This window comes from Myotis yumanensis, unplaced genomic scaffold, assembly GCF_028538775.1.
Source record: "Myotis yumanensis isolate MYYU_CA2020_CCGP unplaced genomic scaffold, mMyoYum1.0.hap1 SCAF_5, whole genome shotgun sequence".
Lineage (NCBI taxonomy): Eukaryota > Metazoa > Chordata > Mammalia > Chiroptera > Vespertilionidae > Myotis > Myotis yumanensis.
Genome location: NW_027223756.1, coordinates 98,946,909 through 98,969,644, shown reverse-complemented (window position 1 = coordinate 98,969,644; position 22,736 = coordinate 98,946,909). Strand labels below are relative to the sequence as shown.

The following is a 22,736-nucleotide window of genomic DNA, read 5'->3' as shown; positions in this document are numbered from 1 at the left end:
ACCCATCTTCTTACACCTTCCCTGTTATTCTCCTGACTCTATACTTTTTTAAAATTTTTATTTATTGATTTAAGAGAGAGAAGCATCACTTTTGCTGTTTCACCTTTCTATGCATCCATTGGTTGCTTCTTGTATGTGCCCTGACTGGAGATCGAACCCACAACCTTGGTGTATCAGGAAGATGCTCTAACCAACTGAGCTACTCCGCCAGGGCTGACTCTATACTTTTGTATCTGCTTCACCTGTCAGTCATCACCAGAGGGGTCCCCTTGGCTGGACCAGCAGGGCACTTGGCTCAGCCTGCCTGACCCTGACCTCCTGGGCTCCACCTCCTAGGTGTCTGCTAAATGCAATTTTCCTCCTGGCTCCTAGAACAAAGGCAAGCTACTCTCCAGGGACCCATAATTTCAGATGGGGACATTTTCCCAGCACCTTCAGACGAGTTAAAGGAATTTTTAGGCAGCAAGGACACCAGGCAGAGGCATCTAACCCCAGGGCCAGTCTTCTGCATTGTCAAGGAGTAGGGCTCACATTCTGGGGGCCGGACAGATGGGGGAAAGTCTTAAAACGTCCCAGGCTAGTCTGACCTGGACCTCTAGCCTTGACCTTGGCCCCATCGCTGAGGTCAGGGGTCACGCCGCTGGGTTCCCAGGGCCCCCATCTCTTCCTACCCCCGCCTCTTCCTCCTGCCCTGGGCTTGCTGAAATGGAAGGGGCTTCCCACGGCTGCCTAATTATGAGGAGGCAGCAATTATGCATAACGGATCATAATGAAATCTGCCCGAAGTGAGAACGGAGTTCTGAGAGGGCATGGGTGCCAGAAATGGCCCAGCCAGAAACAGCGTAGACTAAGGACACAGCCGTGGGGACCACCCACGACAGCGCCAGAGCCAGAGCCTACACAGCAGACCTCGTCTCACCTGGTGTGCGCTCGCGCGTCGCTCCCCCGGACCTCCCCCGCGCCCCCTCCCCGCCCCCCATTCGCTCTTGCAGAATGCGGAATGTCGTTTCCATACAGCGCGGCTCACCAGGGCGCTCGGAATTCGCACAAGAGCTTCTTGGCGGGAGGTTTGCACATTGCCAGCCTCAAGCTCTAGGTGGCGTCATCTCTTTGGCTGCGACGCCGCACGCACGCACGCGCGGAGCTCCGCACCAGGGAACCGCGGGCATGCGCTAAGCGGGAGGAGACGGCGGCTCGGCGGGGTCACCCAGACGCAGGCGCAGTGCGGTGTTTGTCTGCCGGGCTGACGGGCGGCCGGGCGGCCGGCGGTGCTCGGCGGCGGCGGCGGGGAAGATGGCGGCGTCCTCCCTGGAGCAGAAGTTGTCCCGCCTGGAAGCAAAACTGAAGCAGGAGAACCGCGAGGCCCGTCGGAGGATCGACCTCAACCTGGATATCAGCCCCCAGCGGCCCAGGCCCAGTAAGCACAGCGACGTGGGGGAGGGGGCGGGCGGGGGCGGGGCGCGCTCTGCGGGAGGCCCCGCCCACGTCTCTAGGCCCCGCCTCCTCTGCTGGAGTGCGCTCGCTTCTCCTCACTGCCTCCGCCAGCTGTCTGCTCGCGTGGAGCGGGTCACGGTGACCCCGCGCCTAGGGGCTGGCGGGCTCCCGGACGGTCCTCCTCCAGCCTGGGGGAATGCACCTCTATGGGGCCTGAGAGGCTAGGTACCCGGCTCCAGGTGATGTTACCCCACCGGATGACCTGCCCCCATCACCGTGATCTGCGGAGCCTGTGTGACCTACTGTGAGCCGTGCTTCCTCTACCCCATGCGACTGTGACTACATGCAGGTCCCCAGCAAACTCGCACTCGTCCCTTCTGACCAGATGGTTCCACTCCCTCCATCTCAGTGACTGTTCAGAGAACCCTACCCCCACTCCACTCCTGGGTCCTTGTCATCAGCTTCAAGGGGTGATCCACTCACATACTCACACCTGGTCTGGGGACACCTGAGGTCACTTGATCACAGATAACCCCCCTTTTTCCTCTGACCTGATGGTTCTCCCACTCCCTCCCTGTGACAGGATCCCTTCTCCCCAGTCGGACTTTGTCATTGGGCTCAGCAGCCCCCTTCCACACTGTACACATACACCAGGCCCCTGCATCCTCCTCTGACCAGTTTCACTACCACCATGTTGGTGTCTGTGTCTAGCCCCCAAAATACACACCCAATCTCCAGTCTGAGGACTTGGTCATTTGGGCTCAGTGACTTCTTCCCCACACACCAATACTGACGTGGCCTGGGGACACCTGAGGCCACTGTGGTAATATCTAGCATCCCAGCACTCATATACCTCTCCTCTGATTCCTCCATCTTAGTGCCTACCTTCCTGGCATCTTGTCATCTGGAATCAAGAGTTGTCCCTCTAATACCCCCACCTGCCCTGGGATCACCATGGTTACATTTAGTCTTGTTATGTCCCACAGAACCCCTCCTCAAATCCTCTCGCAGCTGGAGGGCATCAGATTTCCCTCTTCACACAGACCTAATGAACAGCACCCCACAACACTTTCTGTGTCTTTCTTGTCGTCTTTAGTGTCCTCTCTGATATGACCCTTGTAGCTTATGTAGCTCCCATGTCATCATCCTGACAGAAAGAGGAAGACACCCTATGTCCGGGTACTCCCAACTACCCGCTGCTCACCCAGCCTGACCTTCACAGCCTGAAACCCACCCCAGTCCCTGTGTAGGGCCCACTCCCCATCCCTCCCTTCCTGGGTCAGCTTGGGTTCCTCCATGAGAAGGTCTCCTGGGGGCCCAGAGAAAGCCTTGAAGCGGCGATGCTGGCATTAGACACTCCTGGCCTGGGGCAGGAAGCCCAGCCAGGACTGGAGGGTCCATGCTGGGCTCTGCAGTGCTGCATGGTCCCCTCCCCCCCGACCCTTCAGCATGAACAAGACAGAGTTGGGTATGGGGCCTGAGGTGCCTTATGGGGGTGGCTATCCCAGGTGCAGAATGACGCACAGCGAGACCCAAGGCGGGCAGGCCCTTGAGGAGCCTCACTCTAGGCATCTGTGTCTGTGTCAGCTCCATCCCATCCTTCCAGTCCGCCCATCTGTCAGTTTCTACCCATCTCTGCAGTTTGGTGCCTTGCACCTCCCCCTCCTCCTCATTATGATTTGATTTCTTTTCTTTTGGACAAATCGGTTGTTTCTGTTGTGATTTATCGTCGTGTTTTTTTTTCTTCCTTCTCCCCATCCAGTTATTGTGATCACTCTAAGCCCTGCTCCTGCCCCGTCCCAACGAGCAGGTACCAGCCTTTTTATCATCGCTGCTTGGACATCTGCACCATTGACTTAACTGCTGCCCCAGCTGCAGAATCCCATCCCTCATCCCCCCATGCCGTGTGCGTGTGTGTGTGTGTGTGTGTGTGTGTACACACATACTAGCACACACCTTCTTGAACTCTCTCATTCTCAGTCTTTCTCCCTCCACGAGATCCACATCAGGCCCATTCCACCTCTTCCTCTGTGTTCTCTCACCTGCCTCCCCCACTTCCCTTTCTCTCAGAGGCAGGTTTGAACTCCCTAGAGGAGGAACTGGGCTCCCTCACCGACGAAGTATATCACTTGTGAGGGAATCACACGTGTGTATGCAAGTGTGTGTGTATCAGTGAAAAGGAGAGGAAGTGAGACCAATGGGTCAGCTGTGCCTATGTATCTACTTCAACAATTCAGGGAACATGTTTTGGCCCCTGTGTGCTATGTCTCTTCTAGGCTCTAGGAGCACAGCAGTTAATAAAATGGACCAAGTCCCTCTCCTTGTGCAGCTGATGCTCCACTAGAGATGGGGTGGATTATGAACAATGAGCAAACTCTTAGTCAGGGAGAGCAGGAGAAAGCTATGAACCGTGGAGAAAAGGCAGAGTAGAGTAGGGATGAGGGTTCTGCAGCAGGGTGGTTGAGGAAAGCCTCTGGAAAAGGTAGGATTCTTTTAACAATTAAAAAAAACACACACCTGTATTATAAGTTCAAAGCATGCTCGCCCTGGCAGGTGTGGCTCAGCTGGTTGGGCATCGTCCCATGCACCAGGAGGTTGCTGGTTCCATTCCTGGTCAAGGGCACATGCCTGAGTTGTGGACTACATCCCTGGTAGGGAGCATGCAGGAGGCAGCTGATCGATGTGCTCTCACGTAGATGTTCCTCTCCCTCTCCCTTTCTCTCTAATAATAACAATTTTTAAAATATATTTTATTGATTTTTTTAAAAATATAATTTATTGATTTTTTACAGAGAGGAAGGGAGAGGGATAGAGAGTCAGAAACATCGATGAGAGAGAAACATCGATCAGCTGCTTCCTGCACACTCCCTACTGGGGATGTGGCCGAAACCAAGGTACATGCCCTTGACCAGAATCAAACCCGAGATCCTTCAGTCCACAGGCCGACGCTTCATCCACTGAGCCAAACCAGTTAGGGCAATAACAATTTTTTTTTAAAAAAATTATCAGAAAAGTAAGTTCCACCAGCACAGGATTATAGATGACAAGGCCCACCATGTCATGGAGGATTTCTCTGTTCCTGGATACGTGATGATAAACAAAACCACTTCTATTTTACTCAATGAAAATACATGGAGAGCCTCAGGTTATACCTGGGTGGTGGGCTGTCCATTATTTTTGGTGTCTTGTGCATGGTTCCAACTGCCTGTCACTTGGGGAGACTGTAAAATGATTTCTTCTGGAAACAGAGTCTTGTGGGAGGTGGGGGGAGCAGCTGAATGGAGGTAGAATGGCTCTGCCAAGGCCTTAGTGTAGGTGCCAGTGGGTCTGGGAATGGATGTGTATAGCACAGGCCCAGTGTGGGTGTGTGTGAGAGACCAGGCTGGAGGCCTGGTCCTGTTGGCCCTTGTGGGTAAGTGGGACTAGGTTAGGCAGTTGTATGTGTACCACCTCGTGTGTGTGTGTGTGTGTGTGTGTTGGAGTCTCTGTTGCATTGTCTGCTTGTCTGCATGTGTGTGTGGGTTTATGCCATGCTGTGTGTGTGTGTGTGTGTGTGTGTGTACACGCGCGTGCGTGAGCACTGGCTGACAGCCTGGTACATCTATGATTCCTGACAGCCGCATGCCCCCATGGTCTCTTATTCTCTCTAATTCGTTCATCTCTCTCTCTCTCTCTCTCTTTCTCTCTCTCTCATTCAATTTCATGACCTCCCTCTGTCCTCCTGACCTGCTTCATGGCTCATCACCACCTCAGAGCTCACTGACCACTCTGGGACTTTATGTATCTCCCCCCTCCCCACCACCACTTCAGATCCTACTGTGCTTCAGTTTGCAGGGCTGGTGGAAGCCTCTGTTTCCTGAGGCTCTGGGGCAGCTCAAAGGCCCAGTGGTCTATTTGAGGGAGGGGACCCATGGGGCACCAAAAAATGTGGAGAGGGCAGAGATGTGGTCCTCCCCACAGAGAGCTGACAGTGCAGGGCAGAAAAAGGATCCAGATACTTCTCCGGGGATGAGAACCTGACACTGTCTCAGGAGACTCCATGTGCAGGGGGAGTACAGAGCGAGGTTGTTGAGCCAGAGAGGGAAGGCTTACGACCCTGGTTCAGGCCATGGCAGAGCAGAGGTATAAGGATGCCACAAAGCTGGGGCAGGATGGGGGGCATGGAAGTGGAGGGTTCTGGGCTTGACTATGTCTCCGGAGTCTCCAGAACTCTATCTCTATTCCTGCCAGGCCCTAGCAGGACCAGTACCCCTTCTAGAACTGCAGGCCAGGGTCACATACTTGTTCCCTCACTCTGGCTCCCTCACAGCAGGGTCCTGGGGCAACAGGGCAAGGAAAGTGCTTGGACACCAGCAACTCAAACATATCCATTGGTCACTGGGCCTGGGTTACTGGATGCTCACAGAACTGTGGGAAGAAAAAGTGGGCTGGAGTAGGAGGTGTGGAGAGAGGAGGGACATCAGCTGGAAGCAGGCCCCATGGGAAGGTGAACCTGGGAGGATGCTTGTAGCCAGTCCCCTCCCAAGCCAAGGAGCCCCTTCCAGAGTGCCAGGGCCTCTCAGGTATAAGGGTTCAATGGAGGATTGTGTGTCTCTTCCGCGGGCCACAACAGCCTCTGCTCCTTCAACCTGTTGCCAACCCAGCCAGGGGAGGCTCCCACCCCCTCAGCGAACCTACTCTCCTGTCCAGGCCCCTCTCTGGCCTGTCTCTGCAGCACCCCAACTCTTGGGTAGCTGGGCTCCGGTCTTGGCTCCCGTCTGTCTCCTGCCCTCCCATCCCCTAACGCTGCCTGCCTGTCCTGGGCTGTCCGCTGCTTGTCCACTGCCTGCCTGCCTGCAGCATGTTCAAAGCCATCTGCATGCAGGCTGCTGGAAAGAACCAAACCCCTGCCTGGCCTAGCACCCCCTCCAAATCCCACCAGTCCTGTATGGGCTGTGCCAGCCGGAACCCCTCATCAGCAGGACACAGGCCCAGCTGGGGTCCTGCCCCTGCCACTGTCCCTGTTGGCCCCAGCTGTGCAAGCCAGGCTGGGAGGCTCACAGATGAGCCTGCTGGCCAGAGGGTGGCTTTTCCTTACTCTGGAACAGAACACGGGGTGGGGGAACCCTGGGTCCCTCGCCCATTGTCTCCCCAGGATGGTCTGCCTCACTCTTGTTAGACCAAGTTCATTGCAGCCCACAGGACCAGAGCGCAGGCTGATCCTGGCTGGCAATCCTTCTGAACATGGTCCTGAGCATGGGCGCTGTGGCCCTGGGCCTGCTTCCTGGGTAGACGTGGGGAGGAAAGGGACATGCCAGGGAGGACGCCTGTCTGAGGGATGCCATCAGCCTCCAGGACTCATTTTTCTGACAGCATTGACTTGGGGATGAACCGTTGGCTTCTGGGGACCACGATTCCCAGCCAGCCCACTCCATCTCCTTCCAGGGGAGGGAGATGGGAGAGGTACCCTGAAAGTGGTTCCAAGGGTGAGGCGCCAGTTCATCCCACCCAGCAGGTCAGGTGGCTGTGCTAGCCTATGTGAGGATTCCTGGGAGGGGAAATCAATGTCCCTAGCCCCCAGATGCCAGCATTGGAGGTGGGACCAGCTGCATGCCAACCCTCTCCATGCCTCTGCCTCTCACCCCCCCCTCCTCCCAGCCCTCCAGCTCCCACTGGCCAACGATGGCGGTAGCCGTTCACCATCTTCTGAGAGTTCCCCGCAGCAACCCACGCCCCCTGCCCGGCCCCGTCACATGCTGGGGCTCTCATCCACCTTGTTCATACCCCGAAGCATGGAGAGGTGAGCCTTCAGAATGGGGCCACTGACCTTTGGGAGGTCAGCTTGGAGGGCTGCTGGGCTAGCCCCAGGGAGGAGGTGGTGAAATATGTGGGAAACCCCTGTGTGTTGGGAGCTGGGGTGGTCTCAGGTTGGTCAGGACTCCCCTCCACTCACACCCTCACCATGTTCCTCCAGTATCGAGATTGACCAGAAGCTGCAGGAGATCATGAAGCAAACAGGCTACCTGACTATTGGGGGCCAGGTAGTACCCTTCCCCCAGCCCCTGGGCGGTGGGGGAGGACACAGTGGGGCTAGGTCTACATGGTAGGGCAGAGGCTGGGCAGATCCTCAGTCCTGATTCTCTTCACCAGCGCTACCAGGCAGAAATCAATGACCTGGAGAATTTGGGGGAGATGGGCAGTGGCACTTGCGGCCAGGTATGGAAGATGCGCTTCCGGAAGACGGGCCACGTTATCGCTGTCAAGGTGAGCACCCACCCCGCCCAGGTGTGTCCCATGCCTCTCAGCTCTGGTGCTAAGGATCTCCTCTCCTCCCCGCACTGTCCTGTGCAGCAAATGCGACGCTCGGGGAACAAGGAAGAGAATAAGCGGATCCTCATGGACCTGGATGTGGTACTCAAGAGTCATGACTGCCCCTACATCGTGCAGTGCTTCGGGACCTTCATCACCAATGTGAGCCTGACTGCCCCTTCTTTTCTGCCCACTCCCTTGAGTCTCTCTTGCCACTCTCTGAGTGTGCCCCCCAGCCCCTCTTTTCTTTCCCTGATTGGGGTGGGCAAGAGGGTATGGCCGCCCCCAAGCCATGCCTGCTGCCCTTGCAGACGGATGTCTTCATTGCCATGGAGCTCATGGGCACCTGTGCGGAGAAGCTGAAGAAGCGGATGCAGGGTCCCATCCCTGAGCGGATCCTGGGCAAGATGACGGTAGCGGTGAGTGGCCAGGCTGGGGCAAGAGGCCCAGGCCCATCTCCCCCGCGCCAGTCACAGTGGTCCTCTTTCCTCGCAGATTGTGAAGGCACTCTACTACCTGAAGGAGAAGCATGGTGTGATCCACCGGGACGTCAAACCCTCCAACATCCTGCTGGATGAGCGGGGCCAGATCAAGCTCTGTGACTTCGGCATCAGTGGCCGCCTTGTCGACTCCAAGGCCAAAACACGGAGCGCTGGCTGCGCTGCCTACATGGCAGTAAGTGGGGGCCTGGGTGGCCTGGGCAGTGAGCCTGCTCCAGCCACAAGGGTCCATTCTCCCCTTTCCCTGTCTACTCTTCCCCCACCTCTTCCCTACAGCCTGAGCGCATTGACCCCCCGGACCCCACAAAGCCAGACTATGACATCCGGGCTGACGTGTGGAGCCTGGGTATCTCTCTGGTGAGTTGGGGCCCCTCTTCCTGAGGGCTGGGGTGACCCATTTCTGGGGTATGGGAGGACAGCAGGGAGGGCAGGAGTCTGTTTTCGACCACTCCAGCCCATGTCTTCTCAGGTGGAACTGGCAACAGGACAGTTTCCCTACAAGAACTGTAAGACGGACTTCGAGGTCCTCACCAAGGTCCTGCAGGAAGAGCCCCCGCTCCTGCCCAGTCACATGGGCTTCTCGGGGGACTTTCAGTCATTCGTCAAAGACTGGTGAGGAGCCCCTACCCAGGCCTTCCAGGAGGGGGGCAGATCAGGTGTGGCCCCAAGCTCAAGGCAGCCAGGGATGTTTGGGGTGGGAGGATGGAAAGCCTGCCCTCATGGGGGTGGGACAGCTGTGGGTCAGAAGGGGCTCAGGGAGGAGTCAGAGCCTTGGAGCCATGACTTGGGTTTGGACTTGGCCTGAGGTGACAGCTGGCCCCAGGGCATTTGGCTGGGTGGCCTGGGGTTTCACCTCAGGAAGTTTTAAACAAGCAGAGGGGAGAGGGCTGTGAGCATCCTGCACCAACAAGCAGAATTATGTAGGCAGGATGTTTATATTGGATTCTCCCTCAGGAAAACCCCTCCTACTGGCACCTTACAACATGGTTCAGGCCCCTGTCCTACGTGGGTGCAGGCCTTGGTTCCTCTGAGGTATCCCAGTTGGTGACACAGGGCAGGGAAGATGCAGTAGCTCTTCCCCACAGGTTTTGCAGACCACTGGCTCAGCAGGTAGACCAGCGGAGTCCCTCCAGGCTCTCACTTCCCTTTCCTCCCTTCTTTCTCCAGCCTTACTAAAGATCACAGGAAGAGACCAAAGTATAATAAGCTACTTGTGAGTACCTGAGGCCCTCCCCACCCTCACACCCTACCGCCTACTCATCTGGACACCCAGGGCCTGGGTGAGGCCAGCAGCTGCCCTTGTTCTAAGCTCCCCACTCCGGTCCTGCAGGAACACAGCTTCATTAAGCGTTACGAGACGCTGGAGGTGGACGTGGCGTCCTGGTTCAAGGATGTCATGGCGAAGACCGAGTCACCGAGGACTAGTGGAGTCGTAAGCCAACACCACCTGCCCTTCTTCAGGTAGCTGCGTGGCGGTGGCCAGCCCCACTCGGGGGGGCGGCCAGAGAAGTGGCCACAGGTCCCCTCTTCCCTACCCAGCCACCCAGCTGCCCGCCACGGGAGACCTGGGAACTGGATGGCCGCCGAGGGCTGAGGACAGAAAGTAGGGGATGCCAACCCAACCCCGACTCCCTACCCAGCAGCCATGGACAGATGGGCCCACCAGGCCCTAGCCCTTCCAGTCCTGGGGTCAGCCGGCTGTACACGTCCCCCCAACAGACACTGTGAACAGAAGACAGCAGCAGGCCATGAGCAGACTTGCTATTTATTCAGTTGTAATCCCTGGGCTGGGGTGGCCACCAGGGGCCAGGAGAGAGTTACCCTTCTTGCATCCTCCCCATGCTGTCCCTTCCACCTTTGTGGTACACATGCTCCCTGTCTCTATCTGCCTCTGTCACCTCCCTTGATGCCTTTCTGGTTTTCCCTGTCTCCCTCCCTGTATCTGCCTCTCTCCTGGCCCAAGCCCAGGCTCTGTTACCCACAGCAGGACTCCTCGGTCCACTTAGGTCTGTGGTGAGCAGTGAGTCCTTTGGCTGGCATCCTCGTCCCAGGAAGGCAGGCTGGGCATTATGACTGCAGCTGACCCAGGCTGTGGGGGCTCTGGCGCTTGTGCGCGCGGCTCTCTCTCTCTCTCCCTCTCTCTCTCTCTCTCTCTCTCTCTCTTTGATCTCAGGGGGTCCTTTTTGGAATTTATTGTATTTTATTGTACTTGGTGGGGTGTTTGGGGGATGGGGGAGGAAGAAGAGCTTGTTCTCATGGGGTTTGTCAGTACCTTCAGAAACTTTTACCAAAGTCATGTTTAGCTGCTGTGGTATAGCCCTCAAGCTCCTGTGGGCATTGGGGGGTTGGAGCCAGGTAGAGGCCTGGGCCACTGTGCCTTGTCAGCCTGTTCTGGAGAGACTATTCCCAAAGGTGGGGGCTGGGGGTGGGGCTCCTCCCTTGGGGCTGGAGACTGGCCACAGCTTGGGGTGAATTGAGGACCCCAGGCTGTGTGGAGGAGCCTACAGGGCTGTGGCCACACAGGGTGGCCTTCAGGGAAGGTGGGTATGGGGCATGGTGGGAGGCAGTACATGCTGCTATGGCAGGAGAAGGGAGTGAATGACAGTAGTGGGGGTCACAAGGCCCAGGGAGGCAGGGATTGAGTGTATAGGGAATGGATGTGGGGGTTCGAGGATGTGTGACAGGGACAGAAGTGGAGCGGGCCTAGGGCTGGGGGTGTGAAGGCAGTCATGCCCTCACAGTGCCCCTGAGCATCCCTCAACTTCCCCAGAGCTGGCCAGTCCCCAGCCCACCTTGAGGATAGGCCATGGGGCCCCTCTCCCCCCAACACCCCTCAGCAGCAGTCAGAGCAGGAAGGGGGGTGTTTCCTTTTTTGTTGGTGATGCATGCAAATCAGTGGACAAACATACACACACCAACCAACGCCAAAGGTGATGAACTCCCTGGATGTAGCTGGAGCAATGTAGACTCAGCATAGGCATCACTGTAACCTCTCTCTATCCTATTGACTCTTGTTACTCTTAACATAGTCACAAAAGGCCGCATGTTTAAAAAGTACTCCTTGTCTTCTCTCTGCTCCCCCCAGGGGGTTGGGGTGGCCACCTTTCTTGCCCAAATCCCCCTTGTGACTGGATGGGGCAAGGTAGAGGTAGGTGAGCAACAGGCCTGGCTCCACCCTCGGCGGGGGTCCCAGCCACGGGGGCTTTTGCCCATAACCAGAAGGTCAAATGGCTCGTTCCAGGGCCAGCAAAGGTCAGAGGCCGGCTGCCCGGTTTATTTTATTTAACTTAATTTTGTTTATGAGTGTGTGTCTGCCTGTCCCTCCCCTTCAGTGTTAAGTGGGAGCCCTGAGGGAGCCTCTCCTCCCCCCACCCGCCTCTCCCCTGTTTCCTCCCTCTATCTCCAGTCACCAGCCGTCCTTCTGGACCAGGCAGAGGGTTGAGCGGGCAGGCAGGAGCCTGGGGCGACTTGGCCCAGCCCACCAGCCCATGACCCCTTGTCAGGCCACCAGTATTGTCCCTTCCCTTTTTAAAATGAAACACCCTTGTTTGTAAATCCTTAGATGCTTGAGAATAAAACCCCTCCCTTTTCTTCCACTGAGTGTGTGGTGTGACCTGAGCCTTGGCAGGATATGGCATGAGATGTGGGAAGGGTCTGTAAGCCCTGACCTTGAGGTTGGAGGGCTGGGAAGTGGTGAATTCTGGTGGATAAGGTCTCTGCATCAAAAGGGAAACTGAGGCAGGGTTGTGGCTGGGAGGGTGGTCTTTGTAGTGATTTGCCCAACATCAAGCAGGCAATATGGAGGGACACCCGACCCCCAATAGCCAGAGGTCCTGCTGGAGAAGAGCTCTTAATCCCTGGCAGGCCTTGGGGAAGGGCTCTGGTGTCAGCCCCTCAGTCTGCCACCCCCGCTCTTTGCTTCCCGGAGTGGCTGCCCAGCCAAGGACAGGGACACCTGCTTACCTGCTGGGCCTGGGTGCTCCCTGGACTGGTGCCTCTGCCTCTGGCCCCCACACACTTACCGCAGCCAGTCCAGCATGCTGGGTACCATGGTCCTACTGCTGGCCCTGCTCCCAGGGATCTCCACCTTGCGCAGCGGGCCGCCTGGTATGTAGGGATTGGGAAATATATATGCCTTCATGCTCCCATTCCTCCGCCACCCTTTCTGAACCTCCATCTATCTTGCCTTGGGAAATGTGTGGGTGGGCAGTGGGGTCTACCCCTGTCCCCCATTTCCAGGTTCTCTGGGATCCCCAACTTCAAAGTTCCCAGCAGCCACGTGAGGCCAAGTACTGTGGGAGGGGAGGGGTCTGGGCAGATACTTTTAGGGAATGTGTATGTGGGCCATCATGAAGCAGACATGTATGCACTGCATGTGCATGTCCTCACTGATTAGAAGACCCCTGTTGGTGTTCCTGGTGCCTCTACCTTTACTGGGATGCCCTCAACCTGAGAGTCAGGACAAACGGAAAGCCTGGTGGCCTGGCTGGGCTTGGGCTGTGCCAGAAGGGCTGTGGAAGAGCACCCCTCTTTCCTTTCCCCCCTTCCTTTGATGACAGCACCTGTCTCTTCCTAGAAAGGGAAGGGTAGGGGCCCCACATTCCTGGCCCTGCGGCAGCTCCTGGGCTCCTCAGCCCCTTCCCAGCCTGGAATTCCCTCGCTCACTGTGGGGAAGGAAAGCAAAGCCAGGAAGGGGAGCCCCTCAACCAGGGGCACACAGCTTTGTGCACAGCCTCGCTGCTGGGCTGTGATGCCCCAAGGGTCTCCAGGGAATACATCATAGCTGGTGTCCCACCTGCCTGAACGAGGAGCCTAGCGTGAGTGAATTCTCCACGCAACATTTTCCCGAGGCTAGGAGATTGAATCATTTGCTTGAGGGCCTAAGGGGCAGCCCGCACTCCCTCTGTGCCACTCTTTCTGCCCCGCCAGCAACCCCCTTTCCAGTGGCGCCCGGGTTGTGGCTGCGTCGACCCCTTTTCAGTCTAGAGCTGTCAGACGCACAGGACGCGTTCCACCGCCGCGCAGGGCCGCTCGAGGTCCCAGCGGACAGCCGCGTGTTCGTGCAGGTGCGGACAGATGTGGGGCAAGCCGGGCCGGTGGGCAGGTGGGCGCAGCTGGATCCTGAAGGCGACACTCCACCCCCAGGCGGCCCTGGCCCGGTCCTCCCCGCGCTGGAGCCTGGCCCTGCACCGCTGCTGGGTGACGCCCTCCTCACGTCCGGCCCCAGGACCCACCCTGGCGCTACTGCGAGGGGGCTGCCCCGCCGATTCCTCGGTCACCTTCCCGCCACCACGCCCTGGGGCCGCCCGCTTCAGCTTCCGTCTGCGCCCGGTCTTCAATGCCTCTGTGCAGTTCTTGCACTGCCAGCTGAGCCGCTGCCGCCTCCGGGGAACCCACCGGACTCCTGAACCTCTGACGCTGCCGCCCCAGTCGCCGGTGTGCGGGCGCAGGACAGGGAGTCTGGGCTCCTGAGGCCGGTGTGGGGTGGGCAGGATCACCTCCAGCATTGGAAGGAGGAGCCTCTCGGGTTTGGGGAATCTTGGGGTCAGGGCGCTTTGGAGCCTGGGGCACGGGTCCCTTGGAGCTGGGGGTAGATACTGGGTCTCTCCCAGGCCAGGCACAGTGGCCTTGAGGGGCCCCAGGGGCTCCGCACAAGGATTCCTCAGTGAACAGGGAGTGTAGGCACTGAATTCCTTCATGGCCATAGCACCAGGACCCCCTTGGGTGGGCCTCTGAGGTCCCTCCAAGGCTGGGTGGTTGGATAAAAGGCACTAAGGGGCCAAGTCTCTGGGTGCCTAAAGTTAGAATCCACGATTAGGTGCTCAGAGAGCCGGGTCGTGTGACTTCCTTGAAGGGCTGAAATTTGGAGTCTGGGAGCTGTGCGGCTGGCTGCTTGTATATCTAATGGGCTGGGCTTGGGGACCCCCCAAGGGGTCGGATTCACAGGGATCTAGTGGTGGGACTCCTGGTTGCAAAGAGATCTCTCGGGAGCCCTGGGGAGGAGCTCCTGGATCCCGGGGCCCTCACATCCCTGTCCCTTCCCTCTCCCCCCTACCCCCACCCCGCTGCAGTGTCTGCCTCAGGAAGAGGCGTGTGCCAGCAGTGGCAGCGGCGAGAGTCTGGGTGCCAACGGCCCCCACCTGCACACACTGACGCAGCCCATCGTGGTCACGGTGCCACGGCCGCCCCTCAGTGAGCGCGAAAGTCCTCTGCGGGGGGTCCCTGGGGCAGGAAAATTGGGGTGGGAGGACTTCTGGGGCCTGGGCCTAGTCTCCGCGTTGTGCTCCCCACAGGGCCACCTAAGGGCGTCCCCGGCATAGCCGTACGCCCTGAGCCTCCTGCGCCGGCCCCGGTGTCCCTGGAGCTCGCACCGTTGGTGGCGCTGGTGGTGGCCGCCTTCTTGTTGGGCGCCGCGCTGGTCGCTGGGCTCGGCCTCGTGTGCGCGCATTCAGGTACCAAGCTTGGCCCGCTCAGATCTTCGCTTCGCCCCCAGAATATTCCAGTGCCTTGGGGTCCGGGTCACTGCGTTCCCAGCTTGCGGAGTCTGACCATCCTTAGACCTGCCCCCGTTATGCCCGTAGCAGCTCCCAGGGGGCGCCCCTGCACCGGACCAGCGTTCAGCAACCCCTACTGCTCCGGAGCCTGCCTCTCACTTCCAGCGCCCCCACCTCCCAGCCCACCCCTGAGAGCCTCGCCTAGCGATCCGCAGCCCAGAAGACCCCAGTGAGGCAGGTAAGTGTGTGTGCGTGTGCGTGTGTGTGTGTGTGTGTGTGTGTGTGTAACAGGGCCCATAGGAGAGCTGGAGGAGGGAGGTGATGATAATGACTTCATAGCGGTTTCTCTGTGCCAGGCAGCCTTCTGAATGTTTACTAATTTAATCCTCATAAAAACCTTTTGGTAGATACTATTAAAATCCCCATTTTAGAGAAGAGAAAAATGAGGCACTCTCTGAAGTTAAGTAATTTATCAAAGGTCACAAAATTTGGTGGAGTTGGGATTCAAACTCAGGCAGTGGGTCACCCGTGGTAGCCTGCGGGCTCTGTCTGACAGCACCATGATTCAGACCTAGCATCCTCACCCCCTCACACAGACTAATGAGGGAAGCCATCATCATCTGAGAGGGAGGTAGCTTTCCTGGTGTCCTCTCCCTAGGGTGGCCTGGGTCGCCCCTTCAAGGGATGGCGCGCCCCCAGCAGAGTCCAGGGACGCACCCGCCAGACTTATGTCGGAGCAGACTCACTAGTCTGGACCGCAGCCTTCGACCTCGGACCCCACGGGATCACGATCCCTGCACCCCGCCCCCTCACTCCTCCCACCTGGACTCAAAATAAACATCTGGTCTGACATGCAGAGCTCTGAAGTATGCTGTGCGCAGGGCTGGGGGTGCGGAGCAGGAAGCGGAGGCTTGGTATCTGGACTGGGAGGGTTCTGAGCTGGCAGGGGCCCAGACTGGAGAGGTAGAGCTTGGGGGCGGGCTCATACACCCATATGCTTGAGTGCAGATAGGGGTCCGGGGAGACCCAAGGGCGTTTTGTCCCAGACAGAAAGGGGCACCCGACCCCCACAGGTTAAGTTTTAAATTCCGCTTCCTTCCTCCACCTCAGCACCGGACCACCTGCCTCTTTAGCTCTTCCCAGATCCAGGCCTTCTCCGCTCTCCACTCGCACCGCCTGGACCCTGCCCTCGCTAGGACCCCGACCTCCGGCCTCTGCTCCTGTCTCCTCTCCCTTCTGGTCTAGAGCTCCCCAAATCCTGCCCGAGCTTCGAGCTCCCCTGGGCATTGACAAGTGCGAAACGACTAGCTCCATTTTACAGATGAGGAAACGGAGGCTGGGTACAGCTAAATCAGTTGCTCAGGGTCCCCAGGGTTGGGCGACCCCACAGCCCAGGCTCTTGGCTACGACTGGGCGGGCAGCTGCCCTTCCGGCCTCTTCGAGAAGCAAATCACACCGCAGAAGTTTCACAAGACTTAGTCCAGAAATGGCGGGAGGGCACGAGATCTAAGTGGCTCCAGTGTACAAATGGGATAAAATGCGGACGGGGTCGTGTTCGCCGCCGCCAGTTCGGATGCTGGCCTCCCTCATTTCGCAGCCACACCCCGCCCTCTACCTCCCAGCGCAGACCACGCCCCCGTCGGCGTCCGCTTCCGCGCGTGCTTTGCGGCCCCAGCGGCCTCCGTAACCCCGCCCCCAGGGGCGGGGCTGGCCGCCAACTCCGCAGACACCGGCATGAAGCCTCCACCGAGGCGACGAGCTGCCCCGGCGCGCTATCGGGGCGAGGTGGCCGGCGGCGCCGTCTGGAGCGCCCTCGAGAAGCGGCAGCTGCTGCGACTCCTGCAGGCGCGGCGGGGCCAGCCGGAGCCGGACGTCGCCGAGCTGGCCGGGGAGCTGCCGGGCCGGAGCGAGGCCGAGGTGACGGGATCCCGGAAGGGAGAAGGCTGGACGCGGACCTGAGATGTGTCCGGGGAAAGGGGGCACCGCGAGTAGGACTAGTGGCGTGACGTGGGCAGGACCAGCGCGAGCCTGGGGGCGGGGCGGAGGCAAAATCGAGGGGCGGGACGCACTGCGAGTGGACTGAACGGAGACCCAGACTGGGCGCACGTGGCGCACTGTGCAGCGGCGCTAGGCGGGAATGAGGTTGAAATATGAATCAGGAAATGGGGTGCAGCGGCCGAAACGGAGGTGAATAGGGTAGGACTGCAGGGAAGAGCCAGATGGGCCTGGACCTTACATTTTTATGAGGTCACCCTTGGGTCTGGGCCCCAGACCCCAGGCAGAGTCGCTGTAACCCTTAACGTTGGGCTTTGGCCTCTCCACCCAAGCCTTGGGTTTGTAGAAAGCCCATTTGGTCTCCTTTCTCTTCCCCAGATTCGGGATTTCCTCCAGCAGCTCAAGAACCGTGTGGCCCGGGAAGCCATTCAGAAGGTGCATCCAGGTGGCCTAAAGGGTCAAAGGCGTCGGGAAACACAGCCCCCAGCTCCCATCGAGGTGAGGCAGGGCCAAGCTCCCTGGAAGATGGGTGGGAGTTGGGAGGATAACTTGGTCAGAGGATCCTCAGGAAGGGGGGGACTCCTAAGAGTTGATCCCTAGGCTGACCAGGTACTTTCTCGTTGCCCTACCCAGGTGTGGATGGATCTGGCTAAGAAGATAACAGGCCCACTGGAGGAAGCTCTGACTGTGGCTTTCTCACAGGTACAACCATCCCCTAGGGAGGCCAGGGGTGTCCCTAGGGACAAGGTCATACACACACACACACACACACACACACACACACACACAAGAGCGTAAGTAAGGTATGGATGGATCTGTGTCCTGGGCCCTTCCTCTTGCTAGCTCTGGCCAATCACTGGACACCTTGAGCCTCAGTACCCCTCCTCTGAGGCCATCTGCTGTATGTGACACCTTCCTTGGGTGAGCGGGTGGAGAGCTCAGCACAGTTAGCAGGGCGGGGGTGGTGACTGAAGGGAGGACTTATGCTTTTCCCTTCCTGATCTGTCTGCCTGTCAGGCGCTCACCATCATGGCCGTGGAGCCCGTCAGCCTCCTGTACTCCAAGCCGTCCAAGCCTACACAAGCACATGGAAAACTACTGCCCCTTAACACCCCTAGCAGACAAGAGAACCCGAGCCCTGAGGCTGCTGGCCCCACCCCTGAAGCAGCTGCTGGCCCCTCTGCTGAGGGAGACCTCGAAGTGGATTTTGAAAAGATCTACAAGTACCTGTCATCCATCTCCCACAGCTGCCATGGCCTTGAGCTTTCCCCAGCTGGTGAGAAGAAAGGGGGAGGGGGCTATGATGGTGGGGTCCAGGCAGCAAGTCCTGACCTCCTCTTACCCTTCCCCTCGCCATCCACCACCAGAGTCAGCTGTGGTCCTTGACCTGCTCATGTCACTTCCTGAGGAGCTGTCTCACCTGCCCTGTGGAGCCCTGGTTGAGCATATGATGGATACATACCTACATCTGATGACCCCCCAGTCTGACCCCAGCGGTGGGAACCTGGGACCAGGAGCTGAGGTTTGTGGGACTGGCTCTAGGGAGCAAGAGGAGTCCAGTCAGGCCACCCCCCAGGCCCCTGAGAATGCCAGGCCTAGCAAACCGAGATCTGCCTGGCAAGTAGTTGGCGTTTGCCCCCTGAACCCATTTCTGGTGCCCCTGGAGCTTCTGGGCCAGGTAGCTACCCCTGCAAAGTGAGGGTCCCAGCAGACAGAGCACACACCAGACATCTGTGAGCTCCTGGCCTTCAATTCTGCTTGGGCTGGCACTGGGTATTCATGAGGATCTGGTCCTGGTGGAAAGTCCCTCACTCAGTGTGCAGTGCCAAGTGGCCTTTAGGACATTCCAAACAGCAGGGGTTTCAGAAATGGAAGCCCATTTGTACAGGAGTTCAGCCACAGATCTTAAGTGGGGGCAGCCAGATGGCTGGGATAAAACCACCATCAAATACTGCCTCTCCTCCTCTCCTGCATTCTTTTGCTTATACCCTATAACTGAATAAAGTTGTCAATCTGTCTCTTTTTTTTTAAAGTTGATTTTAGATAGGGAGAGAAACATCGATTTGTTGTTCCACTTATTTATGCATTCATTGGTTGATTCTTGTATGTTCTCTGACTGGGGATCGAACCCGCAATCTTGGCATATTGGGATGACACTCTAATCAACTGAGCTACCCAGCAAGGGTTGTCTCACTCTTTTTTCTGTGACTTAAAGGTAGCAGAGCCCTGGCCGGTGTTCTCAGTGGTTAGAGTGTCGACCCATGCATCTAAGAGTCATGGGTTTGATTTCTGGTCAAGAGTGCATACCAGGCCCTGGTTGGGGCACGTGCAGGAGGCAACCAATTAATGTCTCTTTCCCTTTCTCCCTTCCACTCTCTCTAAAAGTCAATAGATAAAATATCCTCGGGTGAGAATTAATAGCAACAAAAAAAGTGGCAGTGGTGGCTCAGAGTACAGAGGGAGATGTTGGAGGTAGGAGAGAGCTTAGGGTCCTGGGGACCGAGGGGCATGCCAAGGAGGAGGGTGCAATCACCAAACGCTACCACTGCCAGGCTTGCTCCAAAGCTGCTTGGAGTGACCTCAGTTTGACTGAGGGGACCCGTGGTGATTATATAGAAGGTCAAGATAAGCCTTAGCTTGACAGGTGTCAGGGGAAGGTTTTCTGATCAGGGTGACCTTATATCATAAAGATGGAAGGGGGGAGGGCACCAGCAGAGTGAGGTGAGGCTGTGTTGGGCAAAATGAATCTTTGTACTTAACCCAAACAGTCACCAGGACCACCAGTTCACCCCAGAAGGGGTGGGCCCATATCACCGGAAAGGAATGTTCTTGCATCACAAGTGGGTCTGTTGCCACTCGGCTGTCTATATCACACTTCCCTCCCCTGCTGGTGTGAGCCACTTCTGTCCGTAAGTTCCCTTATAAACTCTTTAAAAAAATATATATTGATTTCAGAGAGGAAGGGAGGAGAGATAGAAACATCATAAGCATAACCAATGGACATAGACACCAGGGGGGTGAGGGCATAAATGGGAGTGGGGTGGGGGGCAATGGGGGGATGACACATATGTAATATCTTAAATAAAAAAAAAAATATAATAATTGCTGGGCCTCGGCCGGGCCGGTGTGGCTCAGTGGTTGAGCATTGACCCAGGAACCCAGAAGTCACCTGTTCGATTTCCTCATCAGGGCACATGCCCAGGTTGTGGGCTTGATCCCCAGTAGGGGGTGTGCAGGAGGTAGCTGATCGATGATGTTTCTCTCTCATCGACGTTTCTATATCTCTATCCCTCTCCCTCTAAATCAATAAAAATATTAAAACAAACACATCAATGATGAGAATCATTGATCAGCTGCCTCCTGCACACCCACTACTGGGGATGAAGCCTGCAACCAGGCATGTGCCTTTGACCGGAATCCTTCAGTCCACATGCCAACGCTGTGTCCACTGAGCCAAACCAGCTAGGGCCCTTAGTAAACTTGATGTTGCCCAAGGCTGAGGGACCCCAGGGTTAGGGGTGTGCTGTCCCATGTTGCAGGTTAGAGAGAGGGTCTTCTGAGCTAGCCTTGGGGAAGCAAAGGGAGGAGGAGCAGAGCTGGGGAGAGTAGGGAGCTGGAGTCCCACCTGTTGTCAAAGGCCCCAAATTCCTGGAGGTGCTTTTGGGTTTCCTTGCAAGGGGGTCCCCCCTCTACAGCCTCCAAGGGTATGGGTTCAGGGGAGGGCAGGACAGGAACCAGTGTCCTTCCATGGAATGGCATTCCCCCAGGCTTAACTAGTCCTCTGAGAGCCCCAAATTTTCTGTTCCAAGAGTCTGTGCATTCACTCAGCCTTCCTTTTATAGAAACCCTCACTTCTCCCCACACACATTGCACACGGCTCTCCTGGGACACACAGCACATTTCCTAGGTGGGTTGTGGAGTCAGCCCACTCCATGATTGGGACCCCCCTCCCCCCGCCACACACACCAGACCCACGGGTTCCCAAGGACACATGATGATGATCGGAAGGAGGGACCAATGTCAGGGGTTTGGAGCTGAAGATGTAATCATCGCAGCAGGAGGCCATGCCAGTTCTTGTAGGGCTGGCTGAGGGCACCCCATCCCCACTGCACTCAGCTAAGTCCATTCCCCAGAGTCTCCCTAAGTCAAGGGAAAGAGGAGGGTGTCTTGGCTATGCCTGAAGCCAGGGGTATTGAGGTGGTAACACACCAGTCCCCCAAAGTATGGGTCTGAATGTCTTTGCAGCACTGGGCAGGAATGCTAACTCAGCTTTCTGCTTGGCTCAAGTAAGCACTCAACAATAGCTTTTATTATCACCATCTACTCAGAAACAGGAAGAGTAAGAAGGCATGAGGAGGGCATGGGGGGGGGGGGGGCAGGGGTAGGTGTCAGTATTGCCAGTGACTGGCATATGGAGGTGGTGACCGAGGGAGGGGTGTGCAGATTACTAACAGGCCTGGGCGGGGGGTGGAAGTGAGTCTGCCGGGCTTTGCCCCCACGGAAGGTGCCAAACATCCTGGACACAGCAGCCATTGTTGCTCTTCAGGCTCGGTCTCAGGGCAGGCAGCACTGGGCATATTCTACCCCAAGGAGGGGTTCAACACGGGGGAGGGGCGGGGGATGGAGTAGTGGGATGGCCAGACGACATGGGAGGGGGGAGACAGAGGGGTCCCCGCATCCAGGAACGCACATACCATTTATGTTGGAGGCTGGACAACAGCAGAGCCACCTACACACAAGGGGGGGTGGGGGGGTGGGTGTCAGTGAGTTTTGGGGCGAGGACAGGGAGGGATAAAGGCACCAAGTGGGGCTCAGGCTTGTCCGGGAGGGATGATGGGAGAGGCCTGCGAGTATGGAAGGTGTCTGGGCAGGGAGGGGCTGGACTTCTCATGCACTCCTCCTTTGGCTGGGCTCTGGGGTGGGATCCCGAGCGCGGTCAGGCCGACAAAGGGCCACCCAAGGGTGCCTTGGCTCAGACCAGCGCGTAGTCGAATTGGCCACGCTCGAGCGCCTCCTTGTGGTCGGTCCAGGATGAGGCGGGCATGCGGCTGTAGGGGTCGAGTAGGATGCGCACGCAGCGCACCATCAGCAGCACCAGCACCACTAGCAGGCAGAGCACGAAGGCGAACACTGTGCGCTGCTCAGCGTCCAGGCCCACGCCCGCCGGGGGCCCCGTCGACGGCGGCAGCGGCTCGGGGGACAGCGTCCAGGTCGTGCTCATGGCTCACATCCCCGCGAGTCCTGCGGACAAGAAGTCGGCCCTGGGCGCGGGGATGAGGCTGTGCCTTCCCACATCGCCCTCCTCCACCCACCTTGCCCGTTCCCCCTCTCCGGTCTCCAGGCAATGCCCATGCCCCACCAGTAGGCATATCACCACGCGGGGACCCAACTCCGCACAGGTTGGGGAGCTGAGAGCGGAGACGGAGCCCCGACCTGGCCAGCCAGCACACAACAGGTGCAATCGCGCAGCCCTGGGACGCGGCATGGGATCCTTCCCCGTGCCCTGCTCGCTGTCATTGTTCTCGGAGTCCCGGGGACTCCTTTGCCCCCCCACCCCTGCCTTTCCCCTCACCCTGGCCTCGACCGCGATGGGGACCGAGCGCCTGGCAGCCGTGTTCTCCTCCGGGACCCGCGCCGACTCTGCTCTCAGCCTCTCCCAGGCGGTGGTGACGGCAGTGGCGGTCGGGACTCAGCCCACCCTACCAGCTCCAGAAGCGGCAGAGACCGAGGCGGGCGAGGCGCGAGTGAGCCTGGCCGCCGCTGCTGTTTCCATAGCGACGGGGGCGGAGGCTGCGCAGGGAGCGGCGCACAGCAGCGACCCCGCCCCGGCCTCAGGATCACTTCTCAGGCCCAGCTCAGCTGCAGGCATCCAGGATCCCCACCCCTACAAGTACCCCAGATGCTCCGCCCAGATCTGAGACCCTGCACTCCCTCAGCCCTAGGGATCCCAACCCCCAGACAGTTCATGGGAAAACTCCCTCGCTTTTCTTCTCACTGGTCCCCCCACCCCTACCCCCACCCCCCA

The 22,736-nt window shown here is 58.1% G+C and overlaps 4 protein-coding genes across 6 annotated transcripts; 3 read left to right on the top strand and 1 right to left on the bottom strand.

Annotated features, from left to right (window-relative positions):
- Positions 1–1,218: 1,218 nt before the first annotated feature.
- Positions 1,219–11,663, top strand: MAP2K7 (mitogen-activated protein kinase kinase 7). 3 transcript variants are annotated; one of them, XM_070416681.1, is made up of 13 exons: positions 1,219–1,417; positions 3,197–3,244; positions 7,072–7,213; positions 7,388–7,454; positions 7,564–7,677; positions 7,765–7,884; positions 8,034–8,141; positions 8,218–8,397; positions 8,499–8,579; positions 8,692–8,834; positions 9,390–9,435; positions 9,553–9,683; positions 9,762–11,663. In XM_070416681.1, the coding sequence occupies exons 1-13, from the start codon at positions 1,294–1,296 to the stop codon at positions 9,814–9,816; spliced, it is 1,359 nt and encodes a 452-aa protein (XP_070272782.1). In that variant the 5' UTR covers positions 1,219–1,293; the 3' UTR covers positions 9,817–11,663. The 3 variants fall into 3 exon arrangements, with proteins under 3 accessions (XP_070272782.1, XP_070272783.1, XP_070272785.1); XM_070416682.1 differs by having other exon boundaries at positions 9,553–11,663; XM_070416684.1 differs by lacking the exon at positions 3,197–3,244 and having other exon boundaries at positions 9,553–11,663.
- A 113-nt stretch (positions 11,664–11,776) lies between these two features.
- TGFBR3L (transforming growth factor beta receptor 3 like) lies at positions 11,777–15,634 on the top strand. Its single transcript, XM_070416685.1, has 7 exons — positions 11,777–12,329; positions 13,152–13,288; positions 13,368–13,658; positions 14,053–14,061; positions 14,294–14,414; positions 14,516–14,674; positions 14,804–15,634. The coding sequence occupies exons 1-7, from the start codon at positions 12,260–12,262 to the stop codon at positions 14,947–14,949; spliced, it is 933 nt and encodes a 310-aa protein (XP_070272786.1). The 5' UTR covers positions 11,777–12,259; the 3' UTR covers positions 14,950–15,634.
- Positions 15,635–16,424: 790 nt separating this feature from the next.
- On the top strand, positions 16,425–18,729 carry SNAPC2 (small nuclear RNA activating complex polypeptide 2). The gene is made up of 5 exons (XM_070414105.1): positions 16,425–16,633; positions 17,090–17,209; positions 17,345–17,413; positions 17,729–17,987; positions 18,079–18,729. The coding sequence occupies exons 1-5, from the start codon at positions 16,451–16,453 to the stop codon at positions 18,408–18,410; spliced, it is 963 nt and encodes a 320-aa protein (XP_070270206.1). The 5' UTR covers positions 16,425–16,450; the 3' UTR covers positions 18,411–18,729.
- A 2,269-nt stretch (positions 18,730–20,998) lies between these two features.
- Positions 20,999–22,435, bottom strand: CTXN1 (cortexin 1). The gene is made up of 2 exons (XM_070414104.1): positions 22,284–22,435; positions 20,999–21,952 (listed from the first exon to the last, which is right to left on the bottom strand). Exon 2 carries the CDS (start codon positions 21,930–21,932, stop codon positions 21,684–21,686), a length of 249 nt encoding a protein of 82 aa, XP_070270205.1. The 5' UTR covers positions 21,933–21,952; positions 22,284–22,435; the 3' UTR covers positions 20,999–21,683.
- Between the last annotated feature and the right edge of the window lie 301 nt (positions 22,436–22,736).